This window comes from Hemiscyllium ocellatum, chromosome 7 (assembly GCF_020745735.1).
Source record: "Hemiscyllium ocellatum isolate sHemOce1 chromosome 7, sHemOce1.pat.X.cur, whole genome shotgun sequence".
Taxonomy (NCBI): domain Eukaryota; kingdom Metazoa; phylum Chordata; class Chondrichthyes; order Orectolobiformes; family Hemiscylliidae; genus Hemiscyllium; species Hemiscyllium ocellatum.
Window position 1 is genome coordinate 68214482 of NC_083407.1, and position 24821 is coordinate 68239302.

At 39.0% G+C, this 24821-nt stretch overlaps 1 protein-coding gene across 1 annotated transcript in view; it reads right to left on the bottom strand.

Moving 5' to 3' along the window:
• Nucleotides 1-4043: 4043 nt before the first annotated feature.
• The window catches only part of LOC132817482 (endoplasmic reticulum junction formation protein lunapark-like), a 98613-nt gene continuing 77835 nt past the window's right edge, over nucleotides 4044-24821 (bottom strand). Inside the window, exons 9-13 of the mRNA XM_060827941.1 lie at nucleotides 22892-23107; nucleotides 21529-21634; nucleotides 21278-21348; nucleotides 8289-8447; nucleotides 4044-5833 (exon numbers count right to left, since the gene is read on the bottom strand). Of these exons, the coding sequence (XP_060683924.1) occupies nucleotides 5637-5833; nucleotides 8289-8447; nucleotides 21278-21348; nucleotides 21529-21634; nucleotides 22892-23107 (749 nt within the window). The 3' untranslated portion in view covers nucleotides 4044-5636. The remainder of the gene's footprint in view (nucleotides 5834-8288; nucleotides 8448-21277; nucleotides 21349-21528; nucleotides 21635-22891; nucleotides 23108-24821) is intronic.

Genomic DNA, 24821 nt, shown 5'->3' on the forward strand with positions numbered 1-24821 from the left:
ATTCCCAATTCCTTCGCCTTCACCGCATCTGCTCCCAGGAGGACCAATTCCAATACCGAACAACCCAGATGGCCTCCTTCTTCAAAGACCGCAATTTCCCCTCAGACGTGATTGACAATGCTCTCCACCGCATCTCCTCCACTTCCCGCTCCTCCGCCCTTGAACCCTGCCCCTCCAATCGCCACCAGGACAGAACCCCACTGGTCCTCACCTACCACCCCACCAACCTCCAGATACATTGGACCATCCTTCGTCATTTCCGCCACCTCCAAACAGACCCCACCACCACGGATATATTTCCCTCCCCATCCCTATCAGCATTCCAGAATGACCACTCCCTCCGCGACTCCCTGGTCAGATCCACACCCCCTACCAACCCAACCTCCATTCCCGGCACCTTCCCCTGCAACCGCAAAAAATGCAAAACTTGTGCCTACACCTCCCCCTCATGTCCCTCCAAGGCCCCAAGGGATCCTTCAATATCCATCAGAAATTCACCTGCACCTCCACACACATCATTAACTGCATCCGCTGCACCCGATGTAGCCGCCTATACATTGGGGAGGCAGGCCGTCTACTTGCGAATGTTTCAGAGAACACCTCTGGGACACCCGCATCAACCAACCCAACCGCCCTGTGGCTGAACACTTTAACTCCCCCTCCCACTCCGCCAAGGACATGCAGGTCCTTGGCATCCTCCATCACCAGACCATGGCAACACGATGCCTGGAGGAAGAGCGACTCATCTTATGCCTAGGAACCCTCCAACCACAAGGGATGAATGCAGATTTCTCCAGCTTCCTCATTTCCCCTCCACCCTACCTTTTCTCAGTCCCAACCCTCAGACTCAGCACCGCCTTCTTGACCTGCAATCTTCTTCCCGACCTCTCTGCCCCCACCCCCACCCCCACTCCGGCCTATCACCCTCACCTTAACCTCCTTCCACCTATCGCATTCTAATGCTCCTCCCCCAAGTCCCTCCTCCCCATCTTTTGACACCCCCTCCTCATTCCTGAAGGGTTTACGCCCAAAACATCGATTCTCCTTCTCCTTTGATGCTGCCTGACCTTTCTGCCAACAAATGTAGTAGAGGCAGATTCGATGAGGGTGTTCAAAAGAGAATCAAATAATAATTAGTAGAGAGTATCATGCAAGTATTATCATGTAGCATTATTTTAAATCATCAAAAATAGAAAATGGCAGAGGGAGAAAGAACGAAATTAGAAATGCACCATAGTAAAACAATGACACTCATCACTCCTGGAATTTGAATTTTAAATCAGCCCAAGACTTAAGTTTTTTCAGTGGCAGATGCAAAATTATGACAAAATTCATTCTAACTTGTATCTTTTGCCCATTCTGCCTTTTGAGACTTCATTGCCATTTGTAGAAGCAGACCACTGGCCTTTACTTCACTTCCCTTTCCTGCTTCCCATAATTCTTGATTTCTTCAAAAACCAAAAACTTGTCTCTATTTACAATATTCCATAATCTACACAAAGTTCTAGCACATACGGTTCGAAAGAGTCACAATCCTTTGAGTGAAAAAAACTCTCCTTGTCCTAAATAATCATGTTCTTACTCTGAGACTCTGACCTTATGTTCCAGACTGCCCAGCTACAGGAGCAAATTGTCTACCCAGTCAAGATTCTTCATAGCCTGGAATGTTTCAATTGGATGACCTTTCATTGTTCTAAATTCCAGAGAATAACAGCCCAGTTTACTCAAATTCTCATCCTAGGAATAAATTAGTGAATCTTCAGTGCACTGTGGATTACCAGACTAATTTATTGTTCCTTGTATGAGTCACTCCCAACATTAACATTTACAACTTGTACATCTTTTTTTAAAAAAGTTCAGCCTTCTAGTTTTAAGGCCAAACCTCTCACTGCCCACATTGTATTTTATCATCCATCCTGTTGCCTACTCAATGTCTCTATATTTCTTTGCATCTCACATTTCCGCCTTGCTTTGTACTGCCAGCAGACCTAATTGCAGTTACATTTGGCTTCCTTGTCTAAGTAATTAATAGATTGCAAATAGCAGAGGCACTAGCACTTACTGTTCATCAATTAGTGTCAAGTTCTGGAACAGGGTAACATCAAAGCACCGTAACCAGGGGCCAGGTCTCTGTGGTGCTCACTGTGCTTGGGTCAGGGTTTGTGAACCCAAGTCAGAAGCAGCACTGAGGACTATGATTTCTGTCTTAGTCACAGCCTAGGTAAAAACAAGGACTACAGATGCTGGAAATCAGAGTCTAGATTAGAGTGGTGCTGGAAAAGTACAGCAGGTTAGGCAGCATCCAAGGAGCAGGAAAATCGACATTTCGGGCAAAAGCCCTTCATGAGGAATAGTCACAGCCTGTCAACTTGAAAGATGCTGAAGTTACAGCCAATTACTGCAGATATCAGTGTCCAAGACTGCAATGCATTCCACAGACACTTGCACACTGCAGTCAGAGCCCACCGCCTGGCCTATTTTGCCTATTAGGAGAGGGATTCAGGAATTAAGAGGGTTGGATCATGAGGAGAAATTGAGTAGACTGGAATTATACTCGTTGGAATTTAGAAAATGGATTGGGGAAGGGGGGCGGGATTTAAAGGAACATAAAAAATATCAAAGGGAGTAGATAAGGTAGAAGCAGGGAGGTTGTTTCCACTGGCAGGTGAAATCAGAACTAGGAGGCATAGCCTCAAAATAAGGGGGATCAGATTTAGAACTGAGTTGAGGACAAACTTCACTCAAAAGGGTTGAGAATCTTTGGAATTCCCTGCCCAATGAAGCAGTTAAGGCTACTTCATTGAATGTTTTTAAGCCAAAGATACATAGATTTTTGAACAGTGAGGAACTAAGGTTTATTATAAGTGGGCAGGTACATGGCGCTGAGTCCATGAAAAGATCAGCCATGATCTTACTGAATGGTGGAACAAGCTCCTACTTGATGCCTACTCTGACTCCTATTTCTTATGTTCTTACTTATTCGAGTAGCTAATTACTAATTTAATCAACTAACAGCAAGATACAGTCACCTAGCTTGGATACAGCAGGAGGATAGTCACCAACTACTGGAAATAAAAGAATGGATGAAAGGCAGCATTACAATTTAAAAGGTCCTTTATTCAAATTTCCAAATTTCTCCACAACCAAACAGGTTTGCCCATGGAGCCAAGGATGTTGGGCATGAGGTAAAAAAAAAACACAATGGTGCAGATAGGGTGTGTTTCATTGGCAGGTCAGAGCACAAGCACATATCTCTGCATTAGAGCTGTTAACCAAAACTTGGGAGGATTGGAAAATGAATAAAGAATAAAGACAAAGGAGGGAATACATTCCACTAATCAGTATTCTATTTCCTGAGGGCAATGATTTATTAAAAATACAGAAAATGAAATTTATTCAATGGAGGAACAAAAACAAGTACATTAAACACCTAATTTATTTAGTATGTTTTTCTGATACTGTCAATACAAAGAAATTTGAGAAGAAACAGATAAGGGGATTTGGGAATGTATATTTATAAGTCTACTGAAGATAAGTCTCTTTTGATGCTTCATGAAAAGCTTGAACTTAAATTGTATGCACAGTAGCATATCTGGGTTTCAAAGAACAGTTTCATTAAACAAATTTTTGAAAATACTACAGGAATCAAAAGAACAACCTTATGCCTAATTATGATTATTCAGAAATAAATTGGGTCTTTAGGAAGGTAATTATCAGAAACTAAAAATACATCAGTGTTGCGCATGGCAACAAACAGAATTTGTTACAAAGAAATCTTTAGGAACGTGTCTATATAAACACAAGATGCTACAGTATCAAAACAAAATAACCCATTTAAACAAAAATCACAAATGAAACAAAGAGAATAAACTACAAATTCTGAGGAAATTCAATTCCTATCTGAGTGAAACTCCAAGTCGTTAATTTCCCACATTGTTTTAAATATATAATTAGTGTGTGTATAGTAGACCAGAGGGAGCATTTTCAGTAATCTAAGTTCTTTATGAAGAGAAAAGGATCGACAGCAAGATTTTACTCAGGTACACAGAAAATAGTTTATTATAGAAGTCTCTCTGCGGCAAATTATTATTACCCAATATCACAACTTTTAAATGGTATACAAGATAGCCTTGATCATATCCTGTTAATTGTACACACTTTATCTTAGCCTCCTAGACATAGGTTTGAAACATCCTGCAATAAATACATGAATCTTGCACCTTGCTCCTCAAAAAAAAAGTCTTGTACATCCTGAACACTCAACTGCTGCATGGCTTGGCCCAATGGCAATTTCATGGACACATTATTACACAAGATGTAAATATATTATTTTCCTCACAACCTTATCATTAAACAACAAAATAACATTTGTTGTACATGAAACCTGAAATGCATGCACATCAAAACTGGGATTAAAATCTGAACATACTAGTGCAGATCCCAATAGTCAGTCAATCACTGAATTGAAGCATAGCTTTAATGAAGCACTTATTTTTAAAATTTATTCTAGAGATACTACGTTATCAGAAACTAAATATACATCAGTGTGAGCAGTGGTCATTCACACAATATACTAAGTGGCAAGCTGGAATTTCAGATTTGAGGAATAAAATTCATTATTTGACTGAGGTGGAATAATATTTAAAAATTATCCTTTTGTGGTTATGAGCATGGTATTTTAGCATCAACTAAATAAGTACATCAAAAACACAGGATCTCTTTTGAGGCATTATGAATTTGATTTTTATATGGGGTAAAGTATAATTTAAATAGTTTAAAGCACTTAGTAGATGCAAACATGGTAATTACAATTTATTTAACTTTCAAAATTTCTAAAGCGCACATGCACATCGTACAACACCGGGGATAATCCCTGGATCATTATTTTGTCCCTGTAACACAATAGCTTTTCATATAAACTTAGTAGAAAAATCTGCAATGTACCTCCTCTACAACAGCATGTGAATTCATCATCCACAGACAAAGAAAACACATTATCCAAGTGAACAGTTTTTAAATATTAAATATACAAAGGACTGGGTAACCCTACAACCAAAGGTTCCAGGTTTAAAAATATAAAAAGCTAGATTTTAATTTCTGAATGTAAACATCAAGTCTTATACACCGACAGACAAGTAAATGTATTTTCCATTAAATTATCTTTTTTCCTAATCCAGCTTAAACCTTTCAAGACTTTAAAGCATTATAAATTAAATAGTCTTTAAAATATAAAAAAAAAGACCTCTGTCCAAGTAAATCTCATTTCAAGTGAAATAGGGTGAAATGGTCAACCCATTTTAAATAGCAATTGGATTCTAATCCATTTTGTACCGTACGTTTGAAAACCAAAGGGCGCTGTGACCTGACAACTGAAAAAGCAGCCTTTGCTATTTAATATTACTGGTAATGTGCAGATTTAACACAAAGAATTACATACAGTGAATCTAGATTTTTTTTCTGCAGAAACAAAAAGACTCGTAACGTTATTTTAATACTGACAAGAGTCGAACCTTTTAAATTTTTACCTAATCTGTTAACCCATTGCATTCAGCATCTGGCAATACCAACTAGTATGCTGTTGTGGGAAAATATATTAAAGCTTCAGCTACTTGCTGAGTTGCAGGACACTTTGCCATTCAGTCTCCCTCAGTAGACTCTTCAACTTTAGTTATTTCAATATCATTTTCATCTTCTTTTAGTTGTTCCTCAGGCTCTATTTGCCTGTCATCACGTCTGTCAACCTCCACTGAAGTAGATCCTTCTTTACCACTCTCAACTTGATTGGTATCATCGATAGGTACAACATTCTGTGTTTCAGCATCTGCATTTTGTTCTAGAACACAAAAAAAATGAAATTCATATAAGTTGAATGCATTGACACCATAAAACTCCCAAATGGACACAAATTCATTATTTAACTGATCCAAAAGTATATACTAATTCCTGAAACAATCCTTTTTTTAACCTTTAATTTGCTCAGGGTGCACGTGAAAATGTTTGCAGTGACTTGTTCCATAAAAGATGTATGTAGCCTTATTTTCTTTTTCTCGCTAATGCCAATATTTTAATTCTAAAATTTGTTGTTCTAAATTATTTACAATGATTGCAAAGGGTGCTTCCCTCCACTGATCCCTTCACACATCTAACTCCTAAAGTGAATTTTCAGTTCTTGCAATTAATGTCACACTGGAGAAGCACACTGGAAATCATGTTCTGCTGTTCATGGAGAAATCTAGAAAAAAGATATTTAACCACAGAATTCCCCAATTTACCTGCCATTTGGACTCAAGTTGACAGAAGGCACAGACTAGCTTTCTGTACTTTAACAAGAATAAGAATATATTATTTCATAATAAATTATAACTGTAGATAAACAATTATGGACTTGACATACAACTCCCCCTGTATATGTACATACAGAATGGCACAACAAAAAAGGTGCTATGGGTGGAGGGAAAGACTTGGAAAGCGGGTCAATGGACCGTCTCCACAGAGCTGGCTGAAGTAATTCTTTTGCTGATCAGAACACTGTTTCTTGACCTGCCTTCTCTAGGATTTACACTTGTTCGTAGGAGGCACACAGTGATTGGTTCACACTTAAAAGGTCACAGTTACAAGAAACTAATAAAAGGAAAATGAACCGGTTATCTTCAGGCTTGACGTATTTTTCTCATTGTCAAGCAAAAGCAGCTCCTTCTAGCACTCTGACAGCTTCTGACGTGAACATTCACACCCCAACTTGTTCAGCTACATAGGATTCAATCACATACTTGTTGGCAGGCAGGAGGCCCCTACCATCAATACCTGATCACCATTTCACAAGCAAATCAGTTACATGTTGCTTGCAAAATCCTTAGTCATACACAGTCCCATGGCTTACGTTCATCTGTGACTAGGCTATCCCCACTGCTTGACTAACAGCTGTGTATAATACAGCATGAGCAAAAGTATCAGCTTTCTGGTTTTAAAAAAAATCCAGTAAGCCTTCAATAATCCTTGGTTTTTAAAATCGTTCTTTTCCCATTTCCATCCACAATTAAAAATACAGCAAGATAAAAAAGGTACGGTCTTTACATTGACCATCAGAACTTGCTGGACAACATACATGATATATTTTTGCGCAATCATCTTGTCCTTGAGTACTTGTTTTTTTTTCCCCAAGAACTTCAGATTTGTAGCTGAATTACCCTGTAAATGTGTTACAGAAAGCTAGGGCGGGAGTTTGACAATCCAAGATTTTCTCTCAGCTCCTAACTGTTAATGCAATCCTAGTTAACTAGTTGAGCTCAGCAAGGGAACAAATTAAACTGTTGTACCTTATCCCTGTATGTGGTAAAGGTCAAATTTTAAGTGATCTTTTTTCTTACACATCCATCGTCTCTCAGCAGTTCTCTGTACCAATTCGTCTTCCTCTTTCATCGTTATTGTAGCATTCTTACTCCTAAAATCTTACTGGTTAAGGAATTATACATTTAACCCCACCATTACTTTACACTTCAGATGTACCATTGTCATCACCATATCATTAGCTTACGCCTCAAATGAGTTACTCCTCCAGCCATGGTTAAAGATTGGACTTTTCATAGAATTTTTAAACTGGTGTTTTGGGGTTAAATATTCTAAGATGGCAATTTTCTCTGTGCCCACTTCCAGCATTTGGCAGATCCTCTTCTTGCCACACTACAGACACCTACTACCTTACTAATAAAGTTTAAGGAGTTTTCTGCAAGCGAGGAAGCAGACACTGAGTGTAAGGGAGATAATGAGGGAAATAACAAATGAAGTGGCAGGTAGGCCAATAAATGCAATAGCAACACTATGGAAATACATATATGCTGAGCAGGTGCCGACTTCCTGTTCCAGGCACTAAGTACTGATATCAGAAGCCACCAACTTACTGCTCCAGTGCAGCAATGGGCAATACAGTGAAACACAAATCAAGCTAAAGGAGGAAGGAAAATATCTCAGAGTCCCAAGTCACATTTTTCAAGAACTTGTACTTTGTTCCCTCACACTTTATTTTAATCTTCAGATTAGGAGACAAAACAAGATTTTTAAAAATTAAAAGTGAGAACTATATAACATATTAAGGTACAAATTTGTTCAAAGTCTAATGCCAGTCTGCAATTTGCTGAGTAGGGAGATAATGTGTAGAATTCAGTAAAATGAAGGGATAACATTAAACAGAATTAAACTGGGAACAAAGCTCGAGTAATATATCCTTCATTAATTATAACACATTTGTCAATGCTTTGATTACAAGTAGAGATTTAATCACAAGTATATACCGTTAGCAGGTTGGCTATCATGAACTGCAGACTGAGAGCCAACAGAGCTTTGAGAGTCACAACATGTTCTTTTTTCAAAGTTGAATTCTGGAAGTCTTGGAGCCTGAGGTCTTGTTCTCCGTGCCGGATTAAGAAAGAAGCAATACGCACATCTGAATGCTAGTGAAGGAAACAAAGAAAACTTTATAAGATTATAACACACTTTTTATAAAGTCAGTACAGCACAGAATGAGGTCATGTGGCCCATCAGGTTCATGCAAGCGTGATGAATCCATCTAATAAGATAAGCTAGCTGAGCAGCATGAGGCCATTCAGCCAGTTGCGTCTGCTCCACTATTCGATCACTTATATGTTCTTCAGCCCCATTCTCCTGCCTTCTCCCCATAACCTTTAATCCCTTTATCAAAAGCCAATCAACCTCTGTTTTAATCACAGACAGTGATTTGGCATCCACAGCCTTCAACAGCAATGATTTTCACAGATGCATCACTCCCTGGAAGGAAATTCCTCCTCATCTGAGTACTAAGGGTCATGCCTTCACTGTGCCCTCGGGTCCTGGTCTCTCCCACTACTCTCTCACTATTCTGTAAGTTGCAATGAGGTATGCCCGCATCCTTCTAAATTCCATCAACTGTGGACCCAGAGTCCTCAACTACTACTTATTATGACAAGCCCTTCATCCCTGTGATCATTCTTGCAAAGTCTTTATGGTCTGCCTCCAAGGCGATCACACCCTTGAACAGAAATGGGTCCAAAATCCGCCTCAGAATATTCCAATGCAGTCTGACCAGAGGCTTATATAGTCTCAGGAGTACATCATTGCTAGTGTTCTAGCCATCTCAAAATGAATGCTAACATTGTGTTTGTCTTCCAAACTGCCAACTGAACCTGCATATTAACATTGAGAGAATAAGATAAGACAAGATCATAAGAGATAGAAGCAGAAAATAGGCCGTTCAGCCCGTCGAGTCTGCTCCGCCATTCAATCACGGCTGATAAGTTTCTCATTCCCATTCTCCTGCTTTCTCCCCAGAACCCTTGATAATTAAGAATTTATCAATCACAGTCTTAAATATACTCAATGACCTGGCCTCCACAGCCTTCTGCGGCAATGAATTCCCTAGACTCACCACTCTCTGGCTAAAGAGGTTTCTCCTTATCTCCATTCTAAAAAGGTCTTTGCTTTAGTCTAAGGTTGTGCCCTCGGATCATAGTCTTTCCTACCAATGGAAACATCTTCCCAACAACCACTCAGTTCAGGTCATTCAGTATTCTTTACGTTTCAATTAGATCCCACTCCATCCTTCTACACTCCATTGAGTTCAGGCGCAGAGTATGCAAACACTCCTCATAGGTTAAGCTTATCATTTCTGACACCATTGTTGTGAATCTCCTCTGAACATGCTCCATGACTTTCTGAAACACAGGGCCCAAAACTGCACACAATATTCCAAATGTGGTCTGACCAGAGTGTTATAGAGCCTCAGAAGTATATCCCTGCTCTTATATTCAAGTCCTCTCAAAATAAATGCAATTATTGCATTTGTCTTCCCAACTACTGACTCAATCTGCAAGTTTACCTTGAGAATCCTGGACTAGAACTCCCAAGTTTCTTTGTACATCAGACTTCTGAATTTTTTTCCCCTTTTAGAAAATAATCCATGCATCTATTCTTCCTACTAAAGTGCACGACCTCACTTTTCCTACGTTGTACTTCATCTGACACTTCTTTGCCCACTCTCCTAACGTATCCAAATCCTCCTGCAGCCTCCCCACCTCCTCAATGCTCCCTGTCCCTCTACTTATCTGCAACTTAGCCAGAAGGCCCTCAGTTCCTTCATCTAGATCGTTAATGTATAAAGTGAAAAGCTGGGGTCTCAACACTGAGCCTTGTGGAATACCACTCGTTATCGGCTACCATCCAGAGGTTTACCTGTAGATACTATGAATGTTCTGACAACCTTTCCTGAACAACTTTTGCTCACTCTCTGATGCTTCTTCTAGATTGCCAATGTATAACATGAATGGTTGTGGTCGAACACTGACTCCTTCAGAACTCTACTAATTAGACTGTCATCTTGAAAAGGATCCCTTTAAATGCATTCTCTGCCTTCTGCCAGTCAGCCAATCCTCTATCTTGCCCCTACCACTATGAATCCTTGTCTTATTTAGTAACCTGCTGTGGAGCACCTTCACAGAGGCTTTTTGGAAATGTAATTACATCACATTCACTGGCTCTCCTTTGTCTAACTTGCTTGTCACTTCCTCAATTTACTCTGATAGATGCTCTTAGTAACAGACTCTAAAATCTTACCAGTGACCGAGGTTAGGCTAACTGGCCTATAATTTTACTATCTTCTGCCTCCCTACCTTTCTAAACAGGGGGGTATTACATTAGCTGTTTTCCACACAATGCCTCCACAATCTCCTCAGCTATCTCCTTCAGAATTCTGGGGTATATTCCATCCAGTCTGGGTGATTTATCCACTTTCAGTTTTCCCAACCACTGCTCCTCAGTGATGACCACTACACTCACTTCTGTCTCCGATCTCTTGAAATTCTTGTTTGCTACTAGTGTTTTTCTTTGTGAAGACTGATGCAAAATACCTATTCAGTTCCTCGACCATTTCTACGTTCCACATTACTATTTCTCCAGCCTCACTTTCCAGAGACAATAGCCACTCTTGCCCCTCTCTCACTTTTTATACATCTAAAATAAAACTCATGTTTCTTTTTATACTACTAGCTAGTTTATGCTCACATTTCATCATCTCTCTCTCCTTATTACTTGCTTTTCTAGATGTCTTCTACTGAGTTTTAAAGGCTAGCCACAGAGCTTCACTACATTATATGCTTTTTCTTTTATATTGTCCCTGACTTCTCTGGTCAGCCATGGTTGCCTCATTCTCCCCTTTGTATATTTCTTCTTCCTTTTGATGAATTTCTGCTGTGCCTCCCAAATTACCCTCAAACTCCTGTCTTTGCTGCTTCACTGTCTTAGGCTCCCCTTTCAATCAACTCTGACCAGCACCTCCCTCACATCTTTGCTATTACTTTTACTCCACTGTAATACTGTTACATCTGATTCCAGTTTCACCCTCTCAAACTACTGGGTGAATTCTATCATATTTCAGTCACAAGCATTTCCTCCACCTTCCACCTTCAGTTCCATGATCAAGTCTGCCTCACTGGGCAGTATGGTGGCTCAGTGGTCAGCACTGCTGCCTCATGGCACCAGGGACCTGGGTTCAATTCCAGCCTTGGGCGGCTATGGCTACACATGTGAAGTTTGCACATTCTCCCTGTGTCTGCGTGGATTTCCTCCTGGTGCTCCTGTTTCCTCCTACAGTCAAAGATGTGCAGGTTAGGTGAATTGGCCATACTAAATTGCCCATAGCATTCAGGGATATGTAGGCTAGATGCATTAGTCTGGAAAAATGTAGAGTAAAGGGTAGAGGAATGGGTCTGGGTGGAATGCTCTTCAGAGGACCAGTGTGGACGTGTTGGGCCAAATGGCCTGTTTCCACACTGGAGGGAGTCTATGATTCTCATTACCCATCACTCAATCCAGAATTGCCTGTTCTCTAGTGGACTCTATCACCAACTGCTCAAAAGAAAACGATAATCATTGACAATAAACAAATTCTGTTTCTTGGTATTAGCTACCAACAAGATTTCGTAGTCCACCTGCCTATTGAAGTATCCCATGATTAGTGTAATACTGTCTTTGTTACAGCCCTTTTCTATTTCCCAATTTATTTTCTGCCCCCCAATCCTGACTACTGCTCGGAGGCTTTATGTAACTCTCATTACGGTTTCTTTCCCTCTGTGGTTCCTCAACTTTACCTACATGTTCCATGCTTTCTGATCCTATATTGATTCTTGTTAAATCAATTTAATTTTATAAGCGAAACGTACTCCAAAGTCCCCGAACTATAAGCTCAATCAGGCTGTGTCTGGATGTGGCCTCTCCTTCCTCTTCGTGCAAAGCTTACCTATTCTCCACCCAAAACCCTGCAAATGGAAGAGTTCACACACTTATCCAACTCCCTTTTGAAATCATTGATCAGATCTGCATCTAACACTGTAGGCTGCAAAATCTAAGATAATACTAAACACCGCACGAAAGAGCTCTTTATTATATTGTCCCTGCAATCCTGGTCCAAAACATTAAATCTGTTCTTCCTAGATCTTGTACCAACAGCAATTGGAAAAGGCTTTTCATTGGTTCCAAGATTGAAAAACATTCAGGCAAATCTGAACCCTCAAATGCTTCCGAAAATAGATGAACAAAACTGGGTGGAGTATTGCAGAGTTTTATAAAAGGTCCAACATAATTTACCTGATTTTGTACTTGATGTCTCTCTGAAGCCCAAGACCCCATATGCGATGCTAACTTCCTCAATACATCCGATAACCTGCAAAGATCTATGAAATATGAACAGCCAGGTCCTTATGTGCTTTTACCTTCTTTATAACTGTGCCACTTAGTCCATATGGCCTCTCCTTATCCCTGCTGCCAAAATGCATTATTTCACACTTCTCCATATTAAATTCCATCTGCTCAATCTGTAGCATAACTCTGGTGCAGTAACATTCGAACTATGTGTCACTCTTCCAACTTCAGTATAATCAGCAAATGTTAAAATTGTACTATTCATTTATGACAAAACACAGTGGTCCTAGCACCGAACCTTGGGGGTAACACCATGGCTTTCTGCCACAAATTGCTGCTTTCTGTCCTTAGACCAATTTTCAAAATCAGGCTGATACTAACCCTCCTTTCCAATGAAGCTCAATTTTGTTAATTAGCCTTTTGTATGGTAATTTGTCTAGCACATTCTCGAAACTGATAAATGTTTGGTACTTCCCTTTCATTTATTTTCCTATTCCTTTCCATATAATTCAAACGGATTAGTCAAGCTCAATCTGATTTTTAGAAACAAAAACAAATTGCTGGAAAAGCTCAGTAGGTCTGGTAGCATCTGTCTTTATTTATCATGCCTTTATTTTTCATTTTTGCTGGAATGTATCTAACCTGCACTTGTGATAGTGCTACCTTTTTAAAAAAAATCAATCGTAGTTCCACTTTATTTCCATCACTGCTCCAGTTTTCGCTTTTTCCCTTCTCATCCCATTAAAGTTAACTCTGTTCCAAATTAGATATTTTACTTTACGAGTTTTTCCTAGTTTTTAACTGTTGTTAATTTAAACCTTATGATAAAATGATCACTTCTACCCATGTGTTCTCCCACAGATACTTAGTGTAGTTGGCCCACCTCATTTTCCAACAGGAGATCCAGCATTGCCTCATTCCTAGTTGGATCGAGTACGCACTTCCGAACTTTTTTGCCAACCTCAAAGTACTCTAACACCTTTTATAGTTCTTGAATATCACCCGGCAGATTTGCTGCTCTATTTCTCTCTCACTACCTGGAGACACTCAGGTATTTTAAGAATGCCCTCAAGTGCCTTGATTACTCCCCTTTGCATTACTCTAAATAAATGGATTGTCTTTGCTCACTCTCTTTCCAACACTATAGTCTCTTCATCAATTAGTACTTCAAACCAACATCTCTTTCTTCCATCTAGCTTTCTGAATATTTGAATATTAAGCTCAGTTTTTACTTATAAGCCATATTTGCCCATGATTACGATCATTACATCACAATGCCACCAGTTTATTTAGATTTGCGCTCAGCAAATTTATTCGCAACTCAATGGATTTGCATAAATTCACTGTAAAACGATACCATATTTTCCTTCTTAAACTGGTCCTATTCGATGCATTTGTCCTTCTCTAGTACAACTTGGCACTCATTGTAGAAAAGCAGGAGGTGTACAAAGCATTGTTATACTGCTGCCCTTTCCTGTGAGAATTTAAACCCTCCCTAGTCACACTCACGAACCTGCCCATAAGCACAATTGTACCACACCTGTTGAGGTACAATCTGTCTCTGCTGAATCAGTGTCTCTGTCCAGAACAGGTCCTGATGGCCCAGGAATTCAACACCTCCCTCCTGCATCATGCCTTAAATCAAGTATTAATCCTCTCGATTTCACCGTTTCTACTGCTGGCAGAGTATACCACTGGGAAAAATCCAAAATTAATACTTTTGGAAGTTTTTTAACCATAAGCCCCTCATCAAAACTCCACAAATAATAGGAGTTAAATTGGTTTGGTCCACAAATCCATTCATTAGCAGCCCACAGCTGACTTTACAATTCGTGTGCTTCACTAAAAGATCCATATTATGACATATTCTCTGGGAAGGAGAATGGTGCCAATGTATTCATACATTTCATGTCATTATTACATGAACCTACACAAAATCATTAGGAGTGCTTAATGCTTGCTATTTGTCCACTCGGAGGACAAATATGCTGTTGCCATTTCTTGATAACTAACTTCTCGAGATGGAGAGTTCCAAAAAAAATGCATTATGGGTGGGGTTCAGTGGAGGAAGTGGGAGTCTCTTTGATGTCAAATTACTGTGACAATGAGAGATCTGAGTATGCTAGGTACTATAAATCAGATTTCTGCATCCAACACGTCCAATTATTGTTGGGTGGTATGGAAGTTATTCTGACAGTAGTTAACTTAGTGTTGCAATGTATCCCCAGGATCATGTAACAGGGCTCCATTAACAGATAAGGGTAGTGCATTGTGATAGGTTAGTTAAATCACTGGGAGATGAGCTAATTAGATTACTTACAGTATGGAAACAGGCCCTTCAGCCCAACAAGTCCACACCGACCCATTCCCCTACATTTACCCCTTCACCTAACACTACGGCAATTTAGCATAGCCAATTCACCTAACCCGCACATTTTTTGGACTGTGGGAGGAAACCGGAGCATCCGGAGGAAACCCATGCAGACACGGGGAGAATGTGCAAACTCCACACAGACAGTTGCCTGAGGCGTCTGATCTGAAGATGATGATGTTGTAATTCAATAGGTTAAATGTAATGGAGCAAACCAGTGTGGTAGATGATAATTAGGTTAGAAAGGCAAAGCAAGCCAGTATGATTGGGTATGCTAATGCTATCAGATAAGCACGGGAAGAATTAACAGTATAAATTGCAGGAGAACAAAGAGAATGTGGGGACTCAGGAAGACATTTTGCTGCCTCTCACAGCTTTGATTTTGTAAGATTAAAGTTTAATTTTGTGATGGATTTTCTGCGTCTCCTGGTAATTTTTTTTTATATGGAACATTAAGTGATTCTTCCACAACAGTGGCAATGCTGATTGAACTGGCAATCTGATGAAGCTTGGAAGGTAACTGGGATACTGCAGCAGGACCTTGCACTTGAAGATATCCAAGCCTAACTCTTGGGAATATGCACATAAATTTGCATGGCTTTAGTAAATGATTCCTAAAAAGGACAAAGACAGTACATTATCGATCTGACAGATAGCAGATGTACTTAGAAATTCTCAAAGTTTCAGTTTGAAAATTCTAAGCAACATTAATGAATAATGTGTATCTGGATTCTTAAATGATCAACAAAAACATAAGGACATGTTTAAATTGGACAATTCGGAGCATATCACCCCAATAACTCTAGCTAATATGCATTAAAAAATTATTTGACAATTACATTTCCACTTTCATAGCCCTCATGCTTTTACAAGATACTAAACCCATTTGCAAGTTTTCTTATAAACAGATCATTTAGAATGAGGTTAGTGTAATGAAGAAAAGAATTACTAAGAATAACTCAAAGTTTTCAAATGATCACATTTGCCATTCAATCCTACTGGCTTTCCACTTTATTGCAGACCTTCCTTTTGCTCTCTCCTTCCCCCTTTTCCAATATTTGCATTTGTTTAAAACCTGATGCATCTCTAATTTTTGCCACTTCTGACAAAAGTAATTATTTGAAACATGCGAGCATAAGAGGTACAGTTAGTAAGTTTGCAGATGACACCAAAATTGGAGGTGTAGTGGACAGCGAAGAGGGTTACCTCAGATTACAACAGGATCTGGACCAGATGGGCCAATGGGCTGAGAAGTGGCAGATGGAATTTAATTCAGATAAATGCAAGCTGCTGCATTTTGGGAAAGCAAATCTTAGCAGGACTTATACACTTAATGGCAAGGTCTTAGGGAGTGTTGCTGAACAAAGAGACCTTGGAGTGCAGGTTCATAGTTCCTTGAAAGTGGAGTCGCAGGTAGATTGGATAGGATAGTGAAGGTGGTGTTTGGTATGCTTTCCTTTATTGGTTAGAGTATTGAGTACAGGAGTTGGGAGGTCATGGTGTGTGCGCATTTCTGGTCTCCTTCCTATCAGAAAGATGTTGTGAAACTTGAAAGGGTTCAGAAAAGATTTACAAGAATGTTGCCAGGGTTGGAAGATCTGAGCTACAGGGAGAGGCTGAACAGGCTGGGGCTGTTTTCCCTGGAGCATCGGAGACTGAGGGTTGACCTTTTCGAGATTTGCAAAATTATGAGGGGCATGAATAGGATAAATAGACAAAGTCTTTTCCCTGGGGTCAGGGAGTCCAGAACTAGAGGGCATTGGTTTAGGATGAGAGGGGAAAGATATAAAAGAGACCTAAGGGGCAACTTTTTCACACAGAGGGTGGTACGTGTATGGAATGAGCTGCCAGAGGATGTGGTGGAGGCTGGTACAATTGCAACATTTAAAAGGCATTTGGATGGGTATATGAATAGGAAGGGTTTGGAGGGATATGGGCCGGGTGCTGGCAGATGGGACTAGATTGGGTTGGGATATCTGGTCGGCATGGACAGGTTGGACTGAAGGGCCTGTTTCCATGCTGTACACCTTTATGACTATTAGCTGATTATCTTTCCAGAGAGATGTCTCTCCCGTAGAGCACTTCTAGCATTTACAGTTTCGTATTTATGCATTTTCAGTTTTTTCCTCTATACATTTGACTCAGCCTCAAGTTACATGAAACAGATTTGTCCCTCAGTTAGGATAAAGAAATGTCGAGAACCCAGGGACAGAAACTTTCACATGGAGGTGAAATTTCAAAAGTTTGAGCATTGTCAACAATTTCAGCGTACATCAGGAAAGAATGCTTTCTCACCTGAACATTCATAATACAGTTGTTTCCAACTGCATTGTACTAATACGCTGAAAATACCAACACTGCATTTCCTACAGTAAAAAATATTCCTTGTTCAGATAGCCCATTCTTCCCTTGAACCACACCCTTCAATCACACTTGTCATCATTTTTCTCTTGCACATACATGTGTATGCCTTAGTTGTCAAATTTTCCCAAAACACGATTCACAGGATCCCTTAGGTGCAAACACTTGTCTTATACGTCGTCTCTAAAGTCTCATGGTGTTGAAAACTCATTATTTCCAAAGACTTCAAAAATGGAGAGTTCCTCACAACCTCAGACATTCCTATTCTCTATATCTACAGACTTCAAATCAAAGCTAGGCATCAGCTAATACAAACATACAATTTATGAACAAGAGCAGGCCATTCAGTCCCATCCTGCTCCAGCATTTAATAGGAGCATGACTGTTCTGAATGTGGCCTCTTCTCCACATTTGCATCTACCTTCCATAACCATTGACTTTTATGATAGTCAAGAACTAATCAACCTCTGTCTTAAAATTATTCAGAGACCCCACCCCCAATGTTCACCAGCAAAGAGTTCAAAGCTTAGAAAACATTCTTCATCCCCACTCTAAATCAGAGACTCTAATTTTAAACTGATTAATTTGTAATTATCTTCTGCATTGTCGGTGATCCGAACTATGGACTTTGAACGTTCACTTTGGTTTATTAATTGTAAAGCACAGCAATGCAGGCGTTGTATGCAGGATTTTTGAGTTAATTACCACAAGCTAAAAGCAATATGCATTGCTCAGAGCTAGCAAGTTATTAATGCCTTGAAACTGTTACTGATTATTACAGCCAGCAACCTGGAGAAGCCCACAGCACACCAAGAAATGGCCACTGTACATATATGGCAAGCTCCTGTTGAAACCACAGATGATTAACAAAATTTATTCATGGGATATGGAAGTCACTGACAATGGCTGTAATTATTACCCATGACTAATTGTCATTGTGAAAGTGGTACTGAGTGGTCGGATTAAAAATTACTGCTGTGTAGTGAAGGTATTTCCACTGCACTGTTGAATAACGAATGTCTTGTCCCAACAGCAATATTTTTCCAAGTTTAAATGTGCAACTCGGAGAGCAACTTGCAGGTAATTGTCATCCCACACAGCTCCTGTCCTTGTCCCTCTACGCACTGGGGGTAAAGAGTTCAGGATGAGCTGAAAAAGCTTTGGAAAGTTATTGTAGCACATTTTGTAGATGCTAAACACTGATTATGGTGCACTTATGATCGAGGGAGTGAAGGTTTGAAGGTGACACATCTTGCTTTGATGTGAATCATATGCTTGCTGAATCTTGTTGTACATTTATCCAAGAAAGGAAAGTACAAACTGTTAAGTATCTGAGAGTTGTGAATGGCATTGAATACCACACATTAATAAGCAAGCACCTCCATTTCTGACCCACTATCAGATGTATCACCTCCGATGAAGCAGCTTAAAATCACTGATATTAGAACACTGCCTTGTAGAATTCTTGCAACCATGCCTTGGGCTAGAAAAGCCACTATAAAATGCTTCCCACATTTATTTTGCAATTCAGCAGTCAGATATGAAAACTGCACGCAAACAAAATGAGGCAGATCATGCAACAAATTATTTACAGAAAGGTGTTATGCCAAAATAGGCATCTCTGAAGTTTAAGCTTGTTTATAAAAATACAAGAGCATTCATTTATCAGTTTTAGGAACCACAAAACATCCATGAGCTTCTCTGTGGCACCAGAGATGTCCCCTCAGTCATAATGGACTGTCAATTAATCTTACTGCAGCAATTTTCATTTATCATACTGGTGCTTGTTATCTTTCAAGCAACTGTTTGAATACATATGAGAACTGAGTGCATGGAGACATGACTTTTCCATTAAAAGGTTAAAAATTGAATTGTATTCCTCAACTTCAAAGAAAAAAATCCTCCTCAATTTTTCCACTCTGGAAAATGTACCCTTGTTCATGTCTGAGCCTCGGTAAAGATATTTGAATGATGCACCACTGAGGCCAAGTCTCATTCCTATATGGTCCAGTGCCAACAAACAAGCATTTCTAGCAAGATGTGTTGAACAATTAATATTGAATCTTTTGTTCTCCCCAAGACAGGCTCTGAGACTAATGAGGCGAAAGTGAGGACTGCAGATGCTGGAGATTACAATAGAGGGTGTGGTGTTAGAAAACCACAGCAGGTCTGGCAGCATCCGAGGAGCAGGAGAATTGACGTTTTAGGCAAAGCCTTTCATCATTCCTGAAACGTCGATTAGCCTGCTCCTCAAATGCTGCCTGACCTGTGCTTTTCCAGCATCACACCCTCGACTCTGAGACTAATGACAACAGTAAAACCTGGACAACATTCTGGGTTGAGCAGATAAATAGTAAGTAATATCTGTGCCATACAAACATCAGACAATCATCATTTCCAATGCAGAAAGGTTTACTTTCACTGGCATTACCACCTCTAAATACTTGACCATTAACATCCTTAGAATGGGGTGGTCACGACTGGGCTAGCCACATAAATACTGGGGCTGCAAGAGCAGGCCAGAGGCTGAGAATTCCATGGTGAGCAAATCCCGAATCCTTACTGGTCTAAATGAATGAAGTTTCAACAACACTTAAAGTCAATCCTATTACAACGAAACAGTCTGCTTCATTGGTGATCCACATTAAACGCTCAATCTATCGACCATCGGGAAGCATGGTTGCTATCTGTAAAAGATGTGCTGTAGAACCTATATAGGCTTCTTCAACAGCATCTTCCAAACTTTGGGTCTCTAATGCCTTGAAGAATAACGGGAACAAGCAAACAGGTACATCGCCATTTGCAAACTGCCCTTCAATTCACACACCAGTATGTCACCAGCACAGGGTCTAATTCATGAACTTCCTTCCAAACAGTACTCTGGAGGTACATACTCCACACAGGTTGCAGCTGTTTAAGTTGCATCTTCTCATTTTCCAGCATCTCAAGGATAATTAGGGATGGGCAATAAAAGTTGATCTTACCAGTGAAATTTATTTCTCACAAACAAATGAAAAAGGTAGCAGAACAATAATTATAAATACAGTGCAAAAACTGACCTATAGTGATCATATTTTTCATTAGTCACAAGGAAAATTTTTGGGGTTACTTCTCTGGAAAAGTTGTTTACAATGGATCAGAAGAAATACAGGGAAGAATGCCATCAGATGATGTGATGGAAGGAACAGGTGTCACATCAGAGACTGATACTGTGCAAGGAAAGGAAAATACATCAGAGGGTGACCACAAATCCAAAACAATCTTAAAAAGAATTAAAGAAGCGGTTAGAAAAAAGTTCTTTACACAGAGGGTGGTTAGAATGTGGAATTTTTTGCCAAGAACATTTGATGAAGTAGAGCTCATAAATTATTCCTAAAGGGAATTAGGTAATTGCTTAGGAAACGGGAACATAAAAGACTATGGGAAGCAAGCCAGCAAATGAAATTAGAAAAGACGGCTCATGGAGAAAAACAACCAATGACACAGACTTTGGTGGACAAAATGGCCTGCTGTGACAGTCCATAACATTCAGTGATTACCAGAGCAGACGGGAGTGAGGAAGAGAATCAAACAGCACACTACACTAAAAGCATTTTGGGGGGGGAGGGGGGGGGGGGGCGGGCGGGAGGAAAGATAAAATTCTGTATAAGTTGCAGGAGACTGGAAAAAAATTACCCTCCAAAAGGGCATTAATATGCATAGCTGACATACAGGAAACATATTATGAACAAAATCGATACAAAAGCAGTTTACTTACGTGAGTTTTCAGCTAAACCAAAAGTACTCACTTTACAAGATCAACTCTGTATCCTTTAGTTTGCATAGTACTCATAACTTTTAGTTCAATGTAGTACTTCTTACCAACATATTCAAACTCTTCTTTCAAGGCCATACCATTGTGGGAAAAGCACTGCTGACAAATAAGTGCATATCTGTGAAGATTAATAAAGTATGAGCATTAAAAGGCAACATTTAATAAATTAATGTTTTCAAAGGTTCAGTGACCCTCAAACCAATTCATTTATATCATTCTAAACTAAGTTAAGTTATATCCACATGTTTAATTGATTAATAAATCATGCTTTCACAAAACTCTCTTTTAAAAAGATCACCTGTTCTGCGGGCCATCACCAACTAAATATTCAATAATTCGATCAACAGCTCCTCTATCCCGAGGGAGGATTGGTCTTGCCAGGGGTGGGCCTGGAGGATGAAGACCTATTAATGAAAAAATCAAAAGTTTAATGATGAGTGGAATTAACTGCTGATTATTTAAAGACAATTTGTCAAGTTAAAAATGACACAGCAAAGTATTCCAAACATCATAACGCTGGGCACTACTAAAGACATTGAACTAAAACATGAAATAAAGTTAATTTGACACAAGTCAACAAAGATCCTTTAAAATATATCCATATGTTTGTGTAGTTCTGGTTTTATGTTTATTGTTCAATTTAAATTCAATTTTCTTAAATTTCTGACTTTTACCAATTAATGGAAATATCCAGTATTTATGCATGTTACAAAAAGGAGAGGTTGACCAAATATTTAAGCTAATCTACAAAATAAATTTTGTATATTTCTACAAACTTTGAAGGATTTGTTATGTTAAAATGCAGAAAGTGTGCACCATGCCAACAACAGTCATCTGATATATGCATCAACATTTTTCAGGTTAACCTACAAGTTAGGGGTCTGCAGTGTCTTAGAAAGCATAAATACAAACAAACTTACTGCTGTTTTGCACTGTTGCCAGAAAGAAGCACTGAATTAATAACTTAAGAACATGCAATCCTCCTGAAAGAGGCATTACTTTTTCTGCTGCTACTTAAGCCAACAATAATTAATATAATTAAACGTCAAGAGTAATTACTGCAAGATGACTGGTCATTTTTACAAATCTTGGCAAACTCTCAGATACCTGCTGATTATTAATTTACTACCAGATGGAAGCCCTGTGGTTCAACATTTTTGTGTTTAATTGATTTTTGGTCTGTTGAATGATGTGGAAAACATAAGAAGAAAGTACAAATGCAGTTCATGAACTTGATCAGTGAAATTGGTAAGCTTACAACATACTTTCACAGAATTCAAATTTTTACCTAAGTTTAGAAAGCTAAAAAAAAGTACTACTTTCTGACATGCTTTTTTCTTTAAATCAATCTGTTTGGACATGTTTTCACATACCTTTGTGGCAGGTGGGACTTGAACCAGGAGTTTCAGATCGATAATTAGGGACACTATCACTGAGCTACAAGGAGTAGTTTAATATTTTAATAAGCTTAGTTAGATACTTTAAATTTACAAGATGCCAGCTCTGAATGCTTAGTGGTTAATTAAATATTGAAGTTTCTTTTATCAACTAGCTGGCTGAAAAAGTGTAGAAAACAAAATGTCTTTCCTTTATCAATTATCTATTTCAATGGTAACCTGGGATAGTGCTAAAAATCATTTAAAATCAAGTGTTCTGTTTACCCATTCCAGGCATCGAGGCAGCTGGAGGTATTGTCCGCCTCCCAAGAACAGGCGTGTGTAAAGCTGACTGTAATGTCTTTTCTGGCGGACCACCAGGAGCTGTTGTGCTATGCTGAATAGGCGTGGGAGCCAGCAGAGGTCGTGGATTTCCCTGTGAGAGGTTCTGTGGAGTGGATGGAACCTGAGCTTTCTGAGTTGATGATCTCTGACGAAGCTCTGGAGAGAAGAAAAATCAAAGTTATTCTTAACAGCAAAAACTGCACAATCTGAGCACCTGTCACACAAGTAATATCTAATTGAATAAAGCAATTCACAAAATTTCAGGTGATGAGTTTTTAAACTCACCAGCATTCAATTTTACTCAACATAAATGCTGCAATTTTCAAAATTGCCATTTCAATACTCCTTTCAGATGGATTTTACCATTAGACCCAGTAAATGTACGCTTTGAATTTAATTATTCTTAAATCGCTATCATACATGAATAATCAACATTTCAACATAAAAGAATCTTGGAATAAATGAATTTTAAAGCAGAATTTTATTTTGCTATCTTACTAAATCAATTTCAAGGAGTTCATGGTTCACAACAATAGATAGTGAAATAACTGTCAATATTGTGTGACAAATATTTTAAAATTTCTTATGCAAATAGGAGAAGTTAATTTTGGGAAACTTGGTTGGCGTGGACAAGTTGGATCAAAGGGTCTGTTTCCATATTGTATGACTCTATGATCTGTTATTTATACATACCTTTGCCAAACAAAAGGTATAAACTAAAATATAGCTGCTTTACTTTCTAAAGGCTGAGATCTGTTCAAGAATAAAAGTTGAAACTGCAAAGTAAAATTACATACCTTGATTATGGAGTTGCGTCTATTTTTAAAATAGCTTAATTTATACAAGGCAATAGTAGTCAAACCTGGACTAAAAGCACGCTTTTCATTTACCCTACAAATATCGAACAATTTGATTGATGCATGAACTGGATGAAGCTTTTCCAGAAAATCTTGAAAGTAGTTTTACAATAGAATGATCAATGCAAATTACAGAGAGGTGGAGTAATGACCTGACACTGACTAAACCTGCCTAATTCATGACAATCCAAACAGAATTTAGGTGAGGGAGGGAGGAACTGTTTCTTCTTCTTTACATATTACCCCTCTCAACTAGTTGCAACAAGGTTAATCTTGTGAGGACAAATTCTTTAATGGATACATTTCACCCAAATCAAATCAACTTAGACTTTAAAATGAGTCAAATAAGCTTTCTTGAACTAACAAAAAAAAGCATATTTATTTGACAAAATATGAAGGCAACACAGACACAGAGATTAGAAATAGAAGTCTAAAAACAAAAAGTTTTGTTTTAAAAGTTATATGGATCAATCTCCAAATTGATTGTGAAGTGCAGATAAAATGAACTTGCCATTATTAGGTTGCATTAGTACTATTGATGAATCTTGGTTGGGTAGGCTGTTGATATTCCTATATATTGATTCCTTTAACAGATTTGCCACATTGAGAGAAAGCCTATTTCTGTTGTTCTCTGTGGTGCAAGGATGCTAACTCTGTTCGCAAACATTGGCTTCTGTAGCATACTAGACACAATAATCCACAACAGCCTAATAACATACAGACTGGTGTTGAAACTCTCTTCTGTTTATGCCTGGAAGGGAAAATCGACAAGAAATGGTTCTCTGCCAAGATGGGAGTGTAGTCAGCCTCATCATCTCAAGATGCTCTCTCTCTATTTGAAGCTTCTATGACAATTTTAGGTGGTATAATCCAACAGTGCCATACAACTTCTGCCAGCTAGCAGTTGAATTTACAGTAGTTCTTTTTTAAAAACACATTCTGAAACTAAGGGCTAAAAACACATATAGGATTGCATGGTTCCAACCTACCATCATAACAGTGGAGAGCTAAAG